The sequence below is a fragment of the Convolutriloba macropyga genome, chromosome 8 (assembly GCF_964194025.1).
Source record: "Convolutriloba macropyga chromosome 8, txConMacr16.3, whole genome shotgun sequence".
Taxonomy (NCBI): Eukaryota; Metazoa; Xenacoelomorpha; order Acoela; family Convolutidae; genus Convolutriloba; species Convolutriloba macropyga.
This window is the reverse complement of record NC_134475.1, coordinates 45,871,480-45,887,927: the sequence shown is the minus strand read 5'-3', so window position 1 is coordinate 45,887,927 and position 16,448 is coordinate 45,871,480. Positions and strand designations below refer to the sequence as shown.

Here is a 16,448-nt window from a genome sequence, read left to right as displayed (position 1 = left end):
TTCGAAAGTTGTTTTCAAAAACTCTTATTGCTGCAAATCTGCCATCAAAATCAAAACTACGGTGCAATGGCAGCTGTAATCAATCTCTATCACAAGCCTATGTTTACTATGACATTGTTTAGGAACTGAAAATAAGTGCAAAAAAGAACTATTCTCGCCATTAAAAAAGATTGCATTCATTATTCTGGGGTCAAAATTGCGGAAAAGACAAAATTATTTCCAATTTGACCTCAAGTGCTTTACCAGGGGTCACAGTGAAAATCAGTGGATCAAAATTGTTTAAAAATTTATTATCAGTACAAAGTTAACACCAACCTGCCAGTTTTTATGATCTAGCACTCAAAGTTGGATGAGCAAGGACTGCGCACACAATCCCTGGTGCGCCCAGGTTATTTCTCGCGACGAACATTTGATGTCAAAACCATTCGATTTGAAAATGTTTAGAAATTGTTGGAACCTGGGATCCAGTAGCAATTCAAAAATTATTTTGAGATAATATTCGTTGTGAGTTGTTTGTATTTTGAGAATTATTATTGATTATTGAGTGCCCAGAACCAGAAACTGCGAATTAGACAAAACTGAACAAGATGCTTGTATTTTATCTAACTGTCCTGTTTTCCAAAATTTTTTGATTTCAATAACATTCGGGGGCCCAAAAACCGTAATTTCTGATTTCTGTCAATCGGATCGTCTCGAAGCTCTGACTTTCGGTGACATTCAGATGTTAAAACCAGCGCCATTAGTAAGCCCTTAGAGAGGTACACTAAAATTTTATAGCTTAGAGTTCTTCCCTTGAAAAAGTCCAATTTCCAGAAAATCATTGAATTTCTACTTGAATGCGTTTATGCGTGGGGCCAAAAATGTTAACGCCAAATACTCAATCACTCTTAACCAATTTTCGTTTATCATTACATTAAAAACATCACGAAATTTCTGCTTGCATAATTTTTGGTGTTAAAAGGTTCGGGGTGGGGGTCGGATCGGAGTCACAGACTGTTCACCAGGTAGAAACTTGTTATGTTAGTGTAACTCCAACTAAAAATTTCATAATTCACATGGGGTAGCACGATCGACACCATGAAATTTTTCATGAAACAACTAACTAATCAGTTTTTCTCTGATAAAATCTAATTTTCGAACTCTTGATTGAATTTTCCGTTTTCCTAGCTACCAAATGCTTTTCAAATATAAATTTGATCTCTAGTAGAAAATTGACTCGATTTCATCTCTCACTTCCACTTTGGCGTGATACAATACTTTACAATATTACTAAATGTTCAAAATTGTGCGAAAATTTTCTCTCTGCGAAAATTTTTAAATAAACTTTTTTCACCTAAATGCTATACTCAAATATCATCGAAAGTTAATTTAAATTACTTGGCTTCTTCTACTAGTCAAGTCGAACGTAAATGGATGAAAAAAAAACGTAAAACAAACAATTACACAGGAAAACCTGAACTTTTTTAATGAAAAATCTTTAAAAGCTGCAACTTCAAACAATTACACTCATTGTACAGGGCCACAATACATAAAGACAAAAGTAAAACTCAGAGAAGAGAAAAGATAGAAATACCAAAACAAATCTCTTTTTGAGTTTTTTGTGTTTGACAAAAGTTGGCTTACCGGACAATCAAGTTTCTCTTCACAGTAGCAGAATCCATAAAATGTTGTGTCATGTGATCATCATCCAAACAACAATTCTGAAAAACACAATAAACTCATAAAAGACCAGAAATGTAGACAGAAAAGTGTCAAGAAGGTGTATCAATTTTTTTTACGTAATTTTATGTTAATGAGAACTAAATCAAGAGTTCATTTTAATTTAATAAGCATAATTTTCAATTGAAGCCATCAAATTGTCACTATAATGCGAATACTTGAAAACGACAACAAAAAACGCTAAAGGTTGTCCAAAACGGTAAAATCTTTTAAAAATATGTAATAAAAAACTCAAAAGAGCTCAAAACATAATCTAAAGTCTAATATGTGCTTGAAATGATCAAAATTGTTCCCAAGCGTAGGTAAAATTAATTATTATTCAGGGCAAAGCACTTAACACAGAAAGTTAGAAATTTCAAAAAAATGCTTTGAAAAAACCGCACGGAACAAGAAAAACCACGACCAAAAAAATCAATTGTTTTTCTGGCTAAGGATTGGTTTCTCTTTTGTTTCACAAGCACCCGACCGATTTAAAAAACCACCAGAATGCTTCTAAGAGTACAAATTTTCTTAAGAAAGCAGTTATGACCATTAGGTTATAGGATATTTGCAAAAATTTATTCCATCCAAAGTTTTTCGGCTGAATCTTCAAAAACTCGGTAAATTTTTATTAGCTTTTTTAGGGCTAACACCTCACTTTTTGAAGTGTCAATTGAGAATTGGGGAATTTTCATCTGTAATCTGCCATATGAACTAATTATTTTTTACCTCTATGTAGCTGCAAGTGGATATAAGCTGTGTCCGGTGTCTGGCCTTGTTTCTGCCAGAGACTTCCTGGCTTGTCTGGCATTCAAAGTGTTCCCGTGCACTCAGTACATAAGACATCACAATGCGCCCATGCACTCTCCTGAACCGTAAGCCTTGCTTTCTTGTGATATTCTTTCTACTACGCCCAAAATCTCAAATCCACGAAATCCAAGCAAAAATTTGGATTTTCCATGAATCTTACGGCGGATTACAAAGTTCATGGTAAAATTTGCACGGGCTTCTAAGGTCTTTGGTTTTCCAGGGACGCCATTAGTTCAGTCGTGTATGTCCAGTAATTACTTCAGTATGTGGAGGTTTCCGCGAGCATTTACAAAACTTTGGCAAGATCTTACCATTCCTCGCGTGGTTGTTCCAAGATCTCGGAATTCCTCGCGTGGAATCGGTAACTCTGTACAAACGCTGGGTATGAACGGTGTTTCTAGTTAGTATATACAACGTGCGCGACCCTATCCAGCATTAATATCAGCCAAGGGCGTCGGACTCGAAAAGTGCGCCCTAGTTGAGACGACCCAACAAAACCGACGAAAAATTTCTGAGAATTATTTGGTATGTTCGGTTTCAAACGCAAGAACGCGTCGGCACGTTCAGTTTGTTCGACGACGTCGGCTTCAAACGTAAGAAAAATTTGGTGTCGTCGTTTTTGGACGCAAGAGGGATTCGGTATGTTCGGTGTTAGAAGATTCTGTATGCTCGGTCTTTAATCATAAGAGATCGTCGTTATGTTCGGTATTTAATCGTGAGGGATCGTTGGTATGTTCGGTCTTCAAACACAAGTGATCGTTGATATTGTCAGTATTTCAAGGTAGGAGATCGTCGGTATGTTCAGTATTTAAACGTAGGATATCGTCGGTATGCTCGGTCTGCCAACAAAAGAGATCGTTGGTATGCTCGGTTTTTAAACGTAGAAGTTCGTCAGTATGTTAAGTTTTTATCGGTAAGAGATCGTTGGTATGTTCGGTCTTTAAACGAAAGCGATCGTCGGTATAATTGGTCTTTAACCGTAAGTGATCGTCGGTATGTTCAGTAATTAAAAGATAGAGATCGTCAGTATGTTTGGCCTCTAAACGTAAGAGATCGTTGGTAAGCTCGGGTTTTCAACGTAGGTGATCGTCAGTATTTTCGGTATTTATAGGTAAGAGACGGTCCGTTTGTTGGGTCTTCAAAAATAAGAGATCCTAGGTATGGTTGGTGTCAAATTTAAGAGATCCTTGGTATGTTCGGTATTCAAACGAAAGAGATTGTCAGTTCGATCAGTGTTAAATGTAAGAAATCGTCGATTTGTTCGGCATTGAAACGTAAGAGATCTTAGGTTTGTTCTGTCTCCAAACGTAAGAGGGCGTCGGTATGCTCGGTTTTAAACGTAGGAGATCGTCATTATGTTCGGTATTTATAGGTAAGAGATCGGCGTTATGTTCGGTTTACGCAAGAGGGATTCGGTATGTTCGGTGATAGAAGCTTCTGTATGCTTGGTCTTTTTACAAAAAAGATCGTCGCTATGTTCGGTATTTAAACGTGAGGGATCGTTGGTATGTTCGACCGTCAAACGAAAGTGATCGTTGATATGTTCAGTGTTTAAAAGTAAGATATCGTCGGTATGTTCGGTCTTTAAACGTAAGAGATCGTCGATATAATTGGTCTTTAAACATATGTTATTGTCAGTATGTTCAGTATTTAAAAGAAAGAGATCGTCAGTATGTTCTGTCTCCAAATATAGGTAAGCTTCGTTATGCTCGGTTTTTAAACGTAGGAGATTGTCAGTATGTTTGATATTTATAGGTACGAGATCGTCTGTATGTTCAGTTCTAGACGTAGGAAGTGGTCGGTTTTTAATAGGAAATTGCAATTTTTCTGTTCATAACAAGGTCAAACGTTATGATAGCGTTGCTTCTGTAGTAATTTTGAACCTAATTCTTAAAGAAAAAAATCTGAAAAAAATAATAGCAACAATATTGAAAATTCATCCTGATAAAATTTGCACATGCTTCTGAGGTCTTCCGTTTTTGCGAGGTTCCGCTTGTCACCGTCTTTGTAAAGAGACACAAAGCTGTTTTTCTTGCAAGATCTGCAGGAGAGAAAAATATCAGCTGTTGTGTTTAGATTCAAGTGATCTGAATCAAGCACTTAGACAACTTCTTGATTTGTAGGTTCCCCATGCCGTACAGTCCGTTTATTTTCCAAAACAGTCGCAATTTTGTTCATGTTTGAGTAAATAACTTGCAAAACGTGGGGATTGTTTCATCCTACTGGCGTTTATAGTCACTCGAAAAGAGAACAGGTTGAAAAACTTAACCCAACAAGTTCTGCTTTCTGGATGTATGTAATGACCTTTTGGTCCCGCAGGTACATCTCCGATGGCGATTGACATGACTTTTTATGCTTCTGAAAAAATGTTGTATCTCTGAGAGCTGGGCGTTGAAAAAGACATAGTCTCGGAATTTCCTTCAATTCGTATTCAGTTGAGCTGTGAGTTATTGTTGAGTAGCTTGTGGCTTTGAGCAAAGTTTTTTCAGTCTTCATTTTGCTTGTTTCATCAACAGATTTCGTGTTTTTTGGAGTGGATGTCTCAAAGATGTCTCTGGGTGCGAGCTTGATTTGGAGTCTCAATTGCTTCGGAATTTTGCTCTCAAAGAATTTGAACAGCCAGTGTTAACACGTAAGAAAGATTCGGTATCGTCGTTTTTAGACCCAGGAGGGATTCGGTATGCTAGGTGTTAAAAAATTCTGTATGCTTGGTCTTTAAACAAAAGAGATCGTCGCTATGTTTGGTATTTAAACGTAAGGGATCGTCTTTATGTTCGGTCTCCAAGCGTAAGACATCGTCGGTATGCACGGTTTTGAAACGTAGGAGATCGACAGTATGTCCGGTATTTATCTGTAAGAGATCGTCGATATGTTTGGTTTTAGACGTAGGAAGTGGTCGGTTTTTTATAGGAAATTGCATTTTTCCTATTTATAGCATGGTCAAACGTTGTGACAGCGTTGCTTCTGCAGGAAAAATGAACCTAATTCTTAAAGAAAAATTCTGAAAAAAATAATAGCAACAATATTGGACAATCTTCATGGTAAAATTTGCACAGGCTTCTCAGGTCTTCCGTTTTTGCGAGGTTCCGCTTGTCACCGTCTTTGTAAAGAGGCACGAAGTTATTTTTCTTAAAAACTTTGCGGAAGAGCAGTTTATCAGCTGTTGTGTTTAAATTCAAGTGATGTGAAGCAACAAGCACTTAGACAACTTCTTGATTTGTAGGTTCCACAAGCCGTTCAGTCCTTTTATTTTCCAAATGGTCAACTTTTCTAGCACTGTTGGAATTTTGTTCACTTCTCTGTCCTATTGGAGTAAACAACTTATACAAATAGGGGGTTTTGTTCATCATACTGGCGTTTAGTCACTTGAAAAGAAAACGGGTTGGAAAACTTATCGAAAACTTCTGCTTTCTGGATGAAACGTCTTCTTGGTCCCGCAGGTACATCTCTGAGAGATTGACATGAGTTTGTATGCTTTTGAAAAAAATTTATGTCTCCGAGAGCTGGGAGTTGATGAAGACAGAGTCTCGGAACTTCCTTCGATTCGCATTCAGTTGTGCTGTGAGTTAATGCTGAGTAGCATTTGGCTGTCGAGCAATGTTTTTATAGTCTTCATTTTGCTTGTTTCATCAACCGGTTTCGTGGTACTGGTGTGTTTAAATTATAGGAGTCGCTGGCGTTAAGTTTCAATTGATGGAAAGAATGGAAAGTCTTAAGATAAAACAATTCTTGACAGCCTAAGGTGACTTTGCTTAAATTTGATTAATTTGCGGATTTAAAATTATTAGGGACCTCATCCACGAAGTATTGGGTCACGTGGTGATGTTCATGGATCAAAAGCTGGCAGACTTTTCGGAAAGAATAGGAAAGGCATCCTTGGGCGCATCCGATGAGTTCCTAGTAAAATTGGCCGCGGTAAGTAATATTTTAGTAGTGTTCGGAGTCAGCTTGGTTTGTATTTGGGTCTGTCTGAAATAGGCAACTTCAATGCAAAAAAGTATTGAGATTAGAGGACTTCAAGGAATTAATCTGCACCCCCCCCCCCCCCCCCCAACGAAGTCTCTCTTAATTGTATGTTCACCATGCATGTTGAGGTGGCTATTTGTTATATGATACTAAGCTGTGGTCTACAAAGGGAAGAACACAGATTACTTCCTTGAAGTCAATTATATAGCAAAATAAACTTATGTTGTCCCTCGCACAACAGCAAGGACAATAGGTCATCCTTCTTCCCCAGTAAATTGAACATAAAAAAGAATAAAATTAATTAATATCTGTTTTTCATTATCTAACGAAACATAAATAGCGGATAGTTTTCGATAATGGTGATCGGGAACTTCACATCCTAGTTCATTATTTTGTTAATAATTTGCCAATGTTGTCTTCCATTAATTATTTTTGGAACATCACTGTTGAAGCCTTCGTAGTTTTGATTCACATACCAGCAGTTGTCAGGACAACTTCAGCAGACTACTGGGCCAGCAAGCTGTCAATCCTAAAGAACTGAAAAATGTATACTTAAATCACCTGAGACTAACAAAATCTATCTGACATTCGAACTTTTTCACAGTCGGTGCTAATTCAGCCTTTTCATTCAAATTCAAGTAAAGGTCACAGACTAAGTTTATGCATGTGTTCCTAATTACCCGTGTTAACTACACTTATGTTCGCGACTTTGAGAGAATTATCAATTTTAGCAGCAACAAACTTAAGTGTATCTCACAGTGTAAAATGTAAAATCGAATATCTCGAGAAACTTTAATGTGAAAAAACTGATGAAATATTGCACGCCTCATTACAACGCAGAGGTATACCCCAAAATTTCCGCCTTAGCAAAATTGGCTAGAAAATTAGATACATACAATGAACGAAATTAGGAGACATCCTTTGTATATTACTTTTCGCAAAAGGGGTTTCGCTAATTTTGCGAAATAAAAGAACATTCGGTGCAAAAAGTAGGTTACAAATCTTGTAGCACGTTTCCGCTCAATTTAGATATCTATTATTCGCACGCATTTTGAGCAAGCAATAAGCACTTTAATAAAGATTTAATTGAAGCTTTCAAAGCTTTAAAGTGCTTTAAATACATGCAACCACAAAAACTGATTTTTTTTCCGATAAATCCATCGCACATCAAAGGTTTTGTATATCAATGTGGGACTGGCCGATTTCAATAAGTAGTAATAAATAGTACTAATGAGTAGCATTAAGTAGTAATAAAGTACTATAAGTAGTAATAAAGTAGTAATGAAATACTACTAGTAGTAATAAGTTAGGCCGAATTAAATAAGTAGTAATTAAGTTAGGCATAATTGCGGATTATATGCGAAATCGAGCTACATTGCGTGCGAAAAATCGATACATAAATGGAGCAGATGCGTGATACAAGCCGTGTGAAAAATAGGTTATAAAGTTTGTACTTGTATTTCGCAGTTAGGATTAGGACACTTTTGCGAACACGGGATTCTAATTTCCCTTCCATTTTGCCGGTTTCTGCTAAAGTAGCTATTTTCCGCAATATTGTTCCACTTTCAATGTATTAACATAGTATAAACGAACACGAGATACACGCATCGGCATATCTGCCCGTGACGATTTGGGTATACCTCTGCGTCGTAGTGCTAGTTTACAAAATTGTGAATAATGTACACAGCCCCCTGTGAACCACCTTTTGAGCCGCGTACAACACTGTTGACAGTTAGACCGCAATGCTGGTAATGCTTTTATGAATGAAGGAACTAAATTCATGTCGCTCTTGTGGATTTCTATAAATTTTATAAGTAAAAAAATATAAACTGGAAAACAATTTAAGTAATCTGTCTGCTGCAAAAGAAACTTTTATCAAATTACTGCACCAAACAAAAACAATCAAGAATGGCATGTAAAAAACACTCTTTGAATGTTCCTGCATGTAAACTAGCAAGGACGACAACGATGTTGTCCAAGATTCTATTGAGTGTATACTAGCAAATTGTTGCTTTTTTGGACACATTGCAGCAAATTCGAGTGAGACTCACCGGCAATATCAGGAAAAGAGGATCTCGATTTAGTACTGATTTTGCATGACAACACTTTTTTGTGTGAATAGTTAGGAAAGAACTACAAGAGCACTACGCTCCAAAACAAACCGCAGAGGCTTTCATTATAGTCAAACTTTCAATTAGACCGCAAGGGTGAAGGCAAGGGTAATACGGCCGCTAGGGTCCTTTCTGTTCTAGATGAGTTTATACAGGAGTGGTAGATTGTCTGGATCCCTAAAACTACGCAAACTGTGATTCATCAACTAAATAAAAAGATACCAATGTTCACACTTACAGGCTCAATCATCCGTCAGATTTTCAGTTTTCGGAAACGCCAAAAAGCTGACTAGGGAAAAATGGCAAAAAAGATGATCGACAGTTGGTGGAAAATTTATACATGGTTGATAAAAATGACGTTTCATTACTTCTATGAAACGTCGCTGACGCTTTTTCCAAGCGGCGAGTTCAAACAAGGTTTTTGATTGGTTAATTGCAGGCAATTGAATTAGGCGGAAAGTTGACAAAGTACCCTTATTATGAGTCTAAGTATGATCAAGTTGCTATGCACTAGCCACTATTCATTACACGCACGCGCGTTTATAAGTCATGCTTTTAGTATGGACACATAATGCCACGACCAGACTAATTGGATATGCAAAAATCAAGATGAACGATTCGTGCGTGATTACCCTAATTAAAACCCCTATTTTGTTATCTTAATCAATAGATTTTCAAAAAAACTTCAGATAAACCATAAGTGACGGAAGAAATCAAAATGTTAGCTGCTGGGAATCATCGATACTTCTTTGAATACAAATTGGTACAATGTGTTAATTTTATTGTGTAATACGAGTATCGCAAGCCTGTAAATAGGAAAAAAGAAGCACACCATCAATATTAGAGACATTTTTAAAGAAATTTGATTTCTCAGAATATTGAAACCTCAATAAAAGGTATTATTCTTTACAAACGATAGTATGTCACATCGTAGTTCTCTTTCAAATGTGAAGTTATGAAACCACCTCGCTTGTCGTTATCCAGGAGAACAATTTAATTCAAGTGTAGCCTTTGAAAATTCAATAAACTCAGTTTAAAGTAAAACGACTAACGCAATTCATTCTTTGTGTCTTCTAAAAAATCAAATTCCTTTTAAAAGTAGGAATCGATGTTTTCAAATCAATTGTTCTCTCCTTAATTTTTTTCAGTGGAGTATTTGGCTTCCTTTCTAAAAAGTCTTCAACTGATGCTGTGTTCTACTTTATTGAAAAAGAAGAAAAATATGGAATATGATTACGACACTGGTGCTCTGTTCTTGGATATTGCAAAAGCTTTCATTTCAATGTCACATCACAACAAAATAGCTGAAAATTTTAAATTTCACGAACTGAACACAACGCAAAAACTTTGGCACTGACTTATGAGAAAACATAACTGTTAACCGCTGTGTTCCACAAGCAATTGTGCTTGAACATCTTTCCTTCTATTAATACGAAAACGATTTATCTGAAAACGTGGAAAGTGAAATTGACACTGTTCATTTTAGGAATTACACTAGTATTATTGGAAATATCGAAAGTGACGAAACTATTCTATTCAAATTCAAATAGCATGAGAAAAAAAGAGATAAATATCTCTTAGAGAAGCATCAATCCGCCTTAAGGGCCGATTAAACAGAGGTAGTTTTCTTTACAACTCATACTAATTCACATCCAAGTGTTCTCGCAAAAGTAAAGTTATTGTATCCGCTCACGCTTTTTGTTATCTAGAAGTACAATTTGATTAATGCCTAATCTTTGAAAATCCAGTAAACTCAGTTTTAGTTAAAAAGACTAAAGGAATGCGTTCTCTGTATCTACTAAGAAATCCAATACCTTTTAAAAGTACGAAATGATGTTTTCAAATCAATTGTGCCCTCTTAACTTTCATTCAGTTGAGCATTTCCTTAAACTCTTTACAGCAAAAAACATAAACTGCATAAACAGGCAAAAAAACTGAGGAAAAAAAGTTTGTTATTTCCGACAAAAGTTTCATCACTCCACTGACCTTATCATTAAGGATCGTATCTTGTCAGCTGAATGGCCCTATTCGAAACTTTCACTAGTGAAACTCTAAACAGATCCAAGACACTGGCCAGCATCCCAAAATTTTAAAAGGTTTCATAGTAGCTTAAAAGCTGAACGAAACAAGAGAAAAAATCAAACTAAAAAAAACGAAACGAAAATAAAGTGAGTGTAGTAAAAATCTTTGATCCTGAAAAGCTTTTTGAAGTAGAACGAACTTCCCTATTTGGTATAAAGATTAAACAGTGAAATAAACTTTGATTTAGAATTGTTTTAACCAAGTTTTTGCTAGCTCAGCACTAGAAAATACACGTTAACAAACAACTAGGAGCGTTCTAATCCTATTTTAAGCTATGAAAACGAATAGCCACAATTTAAGATTTTTGTAATAGTGACAATGCTGATACTACATTTATTTATTTTAATCTTTGAGAGCACGTGGTTATATGATATCAGAGTTACGTTAATTTTCATGAAAATTTTACAAAAAATTATTCCATTGTTCCACAAAAATTAAACTGGTTATGCCGTTCAGAAATTGATTTCACTCATTTGATTAATAAGTCGAATTTATTTTTATAAATTTCAAAAACAAACTCAAGTAATCAACTTTTTTCTTTATCTGTAATATCTCTATGTTTTAGCTCTACTCTTTCACAATTGAGTTTGGACTGGTTCGAGAAGATGGTCAAGTGAAGGCATATGGAGCTGCCTTGTTGTCTTCGTACGGAGAGCTAGAGGTTAGGTGCTGAAAACTATTTCATCTGTTGGCTTCAAACCATTTTCGGTCAGTTTTATGCAATAGTAAGCACATCATATATCAAACATAATCTGATTGAAGACCCGGGTCGAATTTTCCGCCCAAAATGTAAATCTTTCCGCCCAAAATTGTAAGCGTGGGGCTGCAATGGAAGGATTTTTCAGGAAAATGCAGCTCAAAACTTTTACGTCTTTTTGGACTGCATTGGGCTTCCAACGGGGGTAAATTGGTGTAAGAGTGAGGGGGTAATATCTCCATTACCCCCAAACTCTTACAACATTTTACCCCCTTGACAGACCAAAAACTCAAATAACCCTCCCATTGCAGCCCATTGCAGCCCACTTTTACCTGGCAATTTTAGTCAAGGGAGGTAATTCCTCAAAAGTCTTCCCATTGCAGCCTGTTGCAGCTCACTATTACATGGCAATTTTAGTCAGGGGGGAGGAATAACTCCTCAAAAGTTCTCCCATTGCAGTCCAATGCAGCCCAATCTTACATGGAAATTTTAGTCAGGGGATTTAATTCCTAAAATGTCCTCCCATTGCAGCCCAGCACTTATATCAATTTACCACCTCTGAACAAAATACCCCCACACTCTTGCATCAATTTACCAACCATAGACAAATTATCCCCCCCCCCCCCACTCTTACAACAAAATGGGAGGATTTTAGGGAGGACATTCGAGCCGGGGAGTTTATACATTTCAAATATTTTTCTGCAAATTATTATAGCCCATGCGCGAAATGTTGATGAGTATATTGATTTCCTAGTCAACTGATAGGAATGTTCTTCGAGTCTTCCCCGTCCTCATTCCCCGCCACCCCACCGACCATATCACGTTCGCAGAAAATTCTCAACGGTGTTGGTTTTATAACCTTTTTATGATACTATATATAAGTTGTACCCAGTCCACACTCATCACATATAACACGACAGCGGAAAAATGTTCAAGCATGGAAAACAGTTCTAAAAACTGCCCAGGTTGAGGTCAAGACCCTAATTGGTTTATGATCAGACCCAGTCGAGCGCACACCCGTGTGTTCCCCGACCGAAATTACAGTGTCTGGACGGAAGATCGAGCGCACTACAGTCTGGACGATGGTCTGGAGATGGTCTGATCAGAAGTCAATTTGGTCTGAAAAGTCTGATCATAGGCAACTTCGAGCGCAATTGGGTCTGATCTTAACCTCTTCGAGCGCAGTTGGGTCTGATCAGAGGCAACTTCGAGCGCAATTGGGTCTGATCATAACCTCTCTGAGCGCACTTGGATCTGATCGTAAATACTTTCGAACGCAATTGGGTCTGATCAGGGACCATTTCGAGCTCCTTATTTTTTTCATTTTTTTGTTTTTTTACTGATAGATGTTGGCTCTGCCAAGAGGCAACAATAATGCAGCGTTTTTATCAGAGACTCATCTAAAGTCCAATATCTCTGATCAGGAAAAAGAGTCCAGCTGATAGAACAAGCCGGTCCCCTTCAAAAGAAATTTTGATCAACTGGAGACACGATGTTTCTTATGGAAAGCTGTCTAAACTCATCCATTGAGTCAGAAATATACACTAAACAATACGCTAAATAAATTTTGTTCTCAACAGCGGGGTTTCGTTTTCTTTAGCAATACTTTTATAATTTAATTTTCTTTAGATAAATTAAATACTGCAAACATCAGTTTTTATGAAATGAATATATTACAGCAAAATTAGGAGATTTGATCATAAGTGAAATCTTTCTCTGATCAGATTATTTCGAGCGCACCTGAGTCTGATCAGAACCAGTTTCGAGCGCGCTTGAGTCTGATCATCATAGTCTGATTAAGGTCTGGCAATGGTCTGAGTTTGAGTCTGGACCATGGTCTGAAGATGGTCTGATCAGATCGCCTTCGGTCTGAAAAGTCTGATCAGAGACCCTTTGTATCTGGAAAGTCTGAAAAGAGGTAACTTGGGTCTGATCAGGGTTAATTTCCATCTGGAAAGTCTGATCAGAGATAATTTTCGTCTGGAAAGTCTGATCAGACGAAAATTTGGGTCTGGATTTCAACCTGGGTGGTTGAAATAATGTGATTGTAGTGCGATGTCAAATAAGTATTCCAAATTTTAAGTACGCGCTGTCTCCGGTACCCGAGCACCTGGATTTTGACACTTCAATTGCAACTGTTCAGCCTTATGATGTAAATAACTACCAGAAGGTCTACTTTGTTGCCGGCAGTTTCCAACACATGCTACACAACTTTGAGTAAGTAGTAATCCTTATACTACCCGTTTCAGTGGCATGTTGCAGCGGTGGCGTTGATTACGTATTTTTATGAATACGAATAGCCCACACTTTGAATATAGCCCACTTTTTGAGCGTGGCTCCGCTTTGTCTGCTCTAAACGTCAACCTTGAACGCATTTTAGCTAAACTTATACGAACAGGCCAGTTTTGTCCACAAAGATTTTATACCCATTTCGTGTACAAAACTGACGATAAAAAATAGCCTACACTGACAAAATTTTTTCAGTAGATTTAACAGAGCATGAAGAAGCGATTCTATTTTCTTTAATTCTAAAATGCTTTATTGAAAGCAATATTGTGTGGAAAACACTTACATGTTTAATCGATGACTAAATGTAAAAATAATGCCTCTCCCATAGCTGACTGAGGTCGTCGTACACAATCAGATTTTAGCACTGTATTTTGAGACTCAAGTTAGCTTTCACTTTCAGGAAGAGAATTTGCTTATCGCGTTTACTTAGCCAAATATAGCTTGGTTATTCGTTTAGCGAATCGACTTGCAAATTAACTGTGACTGAAGACGAGTGGTGAAATTAATGACTAAATTGGGCAATTGTACACGAAAAGCAAAATAGCGCGAATGATCTTAGCAAAAACAAAGATTCGCGAACTAATCATAACTCCCAATGCTGGAAATTGAAAAGTAGGCATACGTGTGATAATATTTACTGATGAAGGGAACCAATTGAACAAATCTTGACTCTTAAGATAAGACCTCAAAATAAATTAAGTTTATCCGGTCAATTTCAACGTTCCACAATTGGAACTAGGCTCCAGCAGCCGACATCTACGACATCCCAGCAAACTGCCACTAAGCTCCGGCTAACCGGTCACTTTCGCAGCCTCTTCCAGTCAAATTCAACGTTCCACCAGTAAAACCAGCCTACAGCAGCCGACGTCTACGAAATCCAAGCAAACTGCCACTAAGCTCCGGGTAACCGGTCATTTTTGCAGCCTCTTCCAGTCAACTTCAACGATCCACCAGAAAAACCAGCCTACAGCAGCCGACGTCTACGACATCCCAGCAAACTGCCACTAAGCTCCGGCTAACCGGTCATTTTTGCAGCCTCTTCCAGTCAACTTCAACGATCCACCAGTAAAACCAGCCTACAGCAGCCGACGTCTACGACATCCCAGCAAACTGCCACTAAGCTCCGGCTAACCGGTCATTTTTGCAGCCTCTTCCAGTCAACTTCAACGTTCCACCAGTAAAACCAGCCTACAGCAACCGACGTACACGACATCCCAGCAAACTGCCACTAAGCTCCGGCTAACCAGTTATTTTTGCAGCCTCTTCCAGTGAACTTCAACGCTCCACCAGTAAAACGAACCTACAGCAGCCGACGTCTACGACATCCCAGCAAACTGCCACTAAGCTCCGGCTAACCGGTCACTTTCGCAGCCTCTTCCAGTCAAATTCAACGTTCCACCAGAAAAACCAGCCTACAGCAGCCGCCGTCTACGAAATCCCAGCAAACTGCCACTAAACTCCGCCTAACCGGTCATTTTTGCAGCCTCTTCCAGTCAACTTCAATGTTCCACCAGTAAAAACCAGCCTACAGCAGCCGACGTTTACGACATCCCAGCAAACTGCCACTAAGCTCCGCCTAACCGGTCATTTTTGCAGCCTCTTCCAGTCAACTTCAATGTTCCACCAGTAAAACCAGCCTACAGCAGCCGACGTACACGACATCCCAGCAAACTGCCACTAAGCTCCGGCTAACAAGTTATTTTTGCAGCCTCTTCCAGTGAACTTCAACGCTCCACCAGTAAAACCAGCCTACAGCAGCCGGCGTCTACGACATCCCAGCAAACTGCCACTAAGCTCCGGCTAACCAGTCATTTTTGCAGCCTCTTCGAGTCAACTTCAACGTTCCACCAGTAAAACCAGCCTACAGCAGCCGACGTCTACGAAATCCCAGCAAACTGCCACTAAGCTCCGGCTAACCGGTCATTTTTGCAGCCTCTTCCAGTCAACTTCAACGATCCACCAGAAAAACCAGCCTGCAGCAGCCGACGTCTACGACATCCCAGCAAACTGCCACTAAGCTCCGGCTAACCGGTCATTTTTGCAGCATTTTCCAGTCAACTTCAACGATCCACCAGTAAAACCAGCCTACAGCAGCCGACGTCTACGACATCCCAGCAAACTGCCACTAAGCTCCGGCTAACCGGTCATTTTTGCAGCCTCTTCCAGTCAACTTCAACGTTCCACCAGTAAAACCAGCCTACAGCAGCCGACGTACACGACATCCCAGCAAACTGCCACTAAGCTCTGGCTAACCGGTCACTTTCGCAGCCTCTTCCAGTCAAATTCAACGTTCCACCAGAAAAACCAGCCTACAGCAGCCGACGTCTACGAAATCCCAGCAAACTGCCACTAACCTCCGCCTAACCGGTCATTTTTGCAGCCTCGTCCAGTCAACTTCAATGTTCCACCAGTAAAACCAGCCTACAGCAGCCGACGTCTACGACATCCCAGCAAACTGCCACTAAGCTCCACCTAACCGGTCATTTTTGCAGCCTCTTCCAGTCAACTTCAACGTTCCACCAGTAAAACCAGCCTACAGCAGCCGACGTCTACGAAATCCCAGCAAACTGCCACTAAGCTCCGGCTAACCGGTCATTTTTGCAGCCTCTTCCAGTCAACTTCAACGATCCACCAGAAAAACCAGCCTGCAGCAGCCGACGTCTACGACATCCCAGCAAACTGCCACTAAGCTCCGGCTAACCGGTCATTTTTGCAGCATTTTCCAGTCAACTTCAACGATCCACCAGTAAAACCAGCCTACAGCAGCCGACGTCTACGACATCCCAGCAAACTGC

At 38.8% G+C, this 16,448-nt stretch overlaps 1 protein-coding gene across 1 annotated transcript in view; it reads left to right on the top strand.

Moving 5' to 3' along the window:
• LOC142344145 (tyrosine 3-monooxygenase-like) overlaps positions 1-13,585 on the top strand; it is a 49,976-nt gene extending 36,391 nt beyond the window's left edge. Inside the window, exons 6-9 of the mRNA XM_075395671.1 lie at positions 2,438-2,573; positions 6,297-6,423; positions 11,233-11,328; positions 13,448-13,585. Of these exons, the coding sequence (XP_075251786.1) occupies positions 2,438-2,573; positions 6,297-6,423; positions 11,233-11,328; positions 13,448-13,585 (497 nt within the window). The remainder of the gene's footprint in view (positions 1-2,437; positions 2,574-6,296; positions 6,424-11,232; positions 11,329-13,447) is intronic.
• The last annotated feature ends 2,863 nt before the right edge of the window (positions 13,586-16,448 follow it).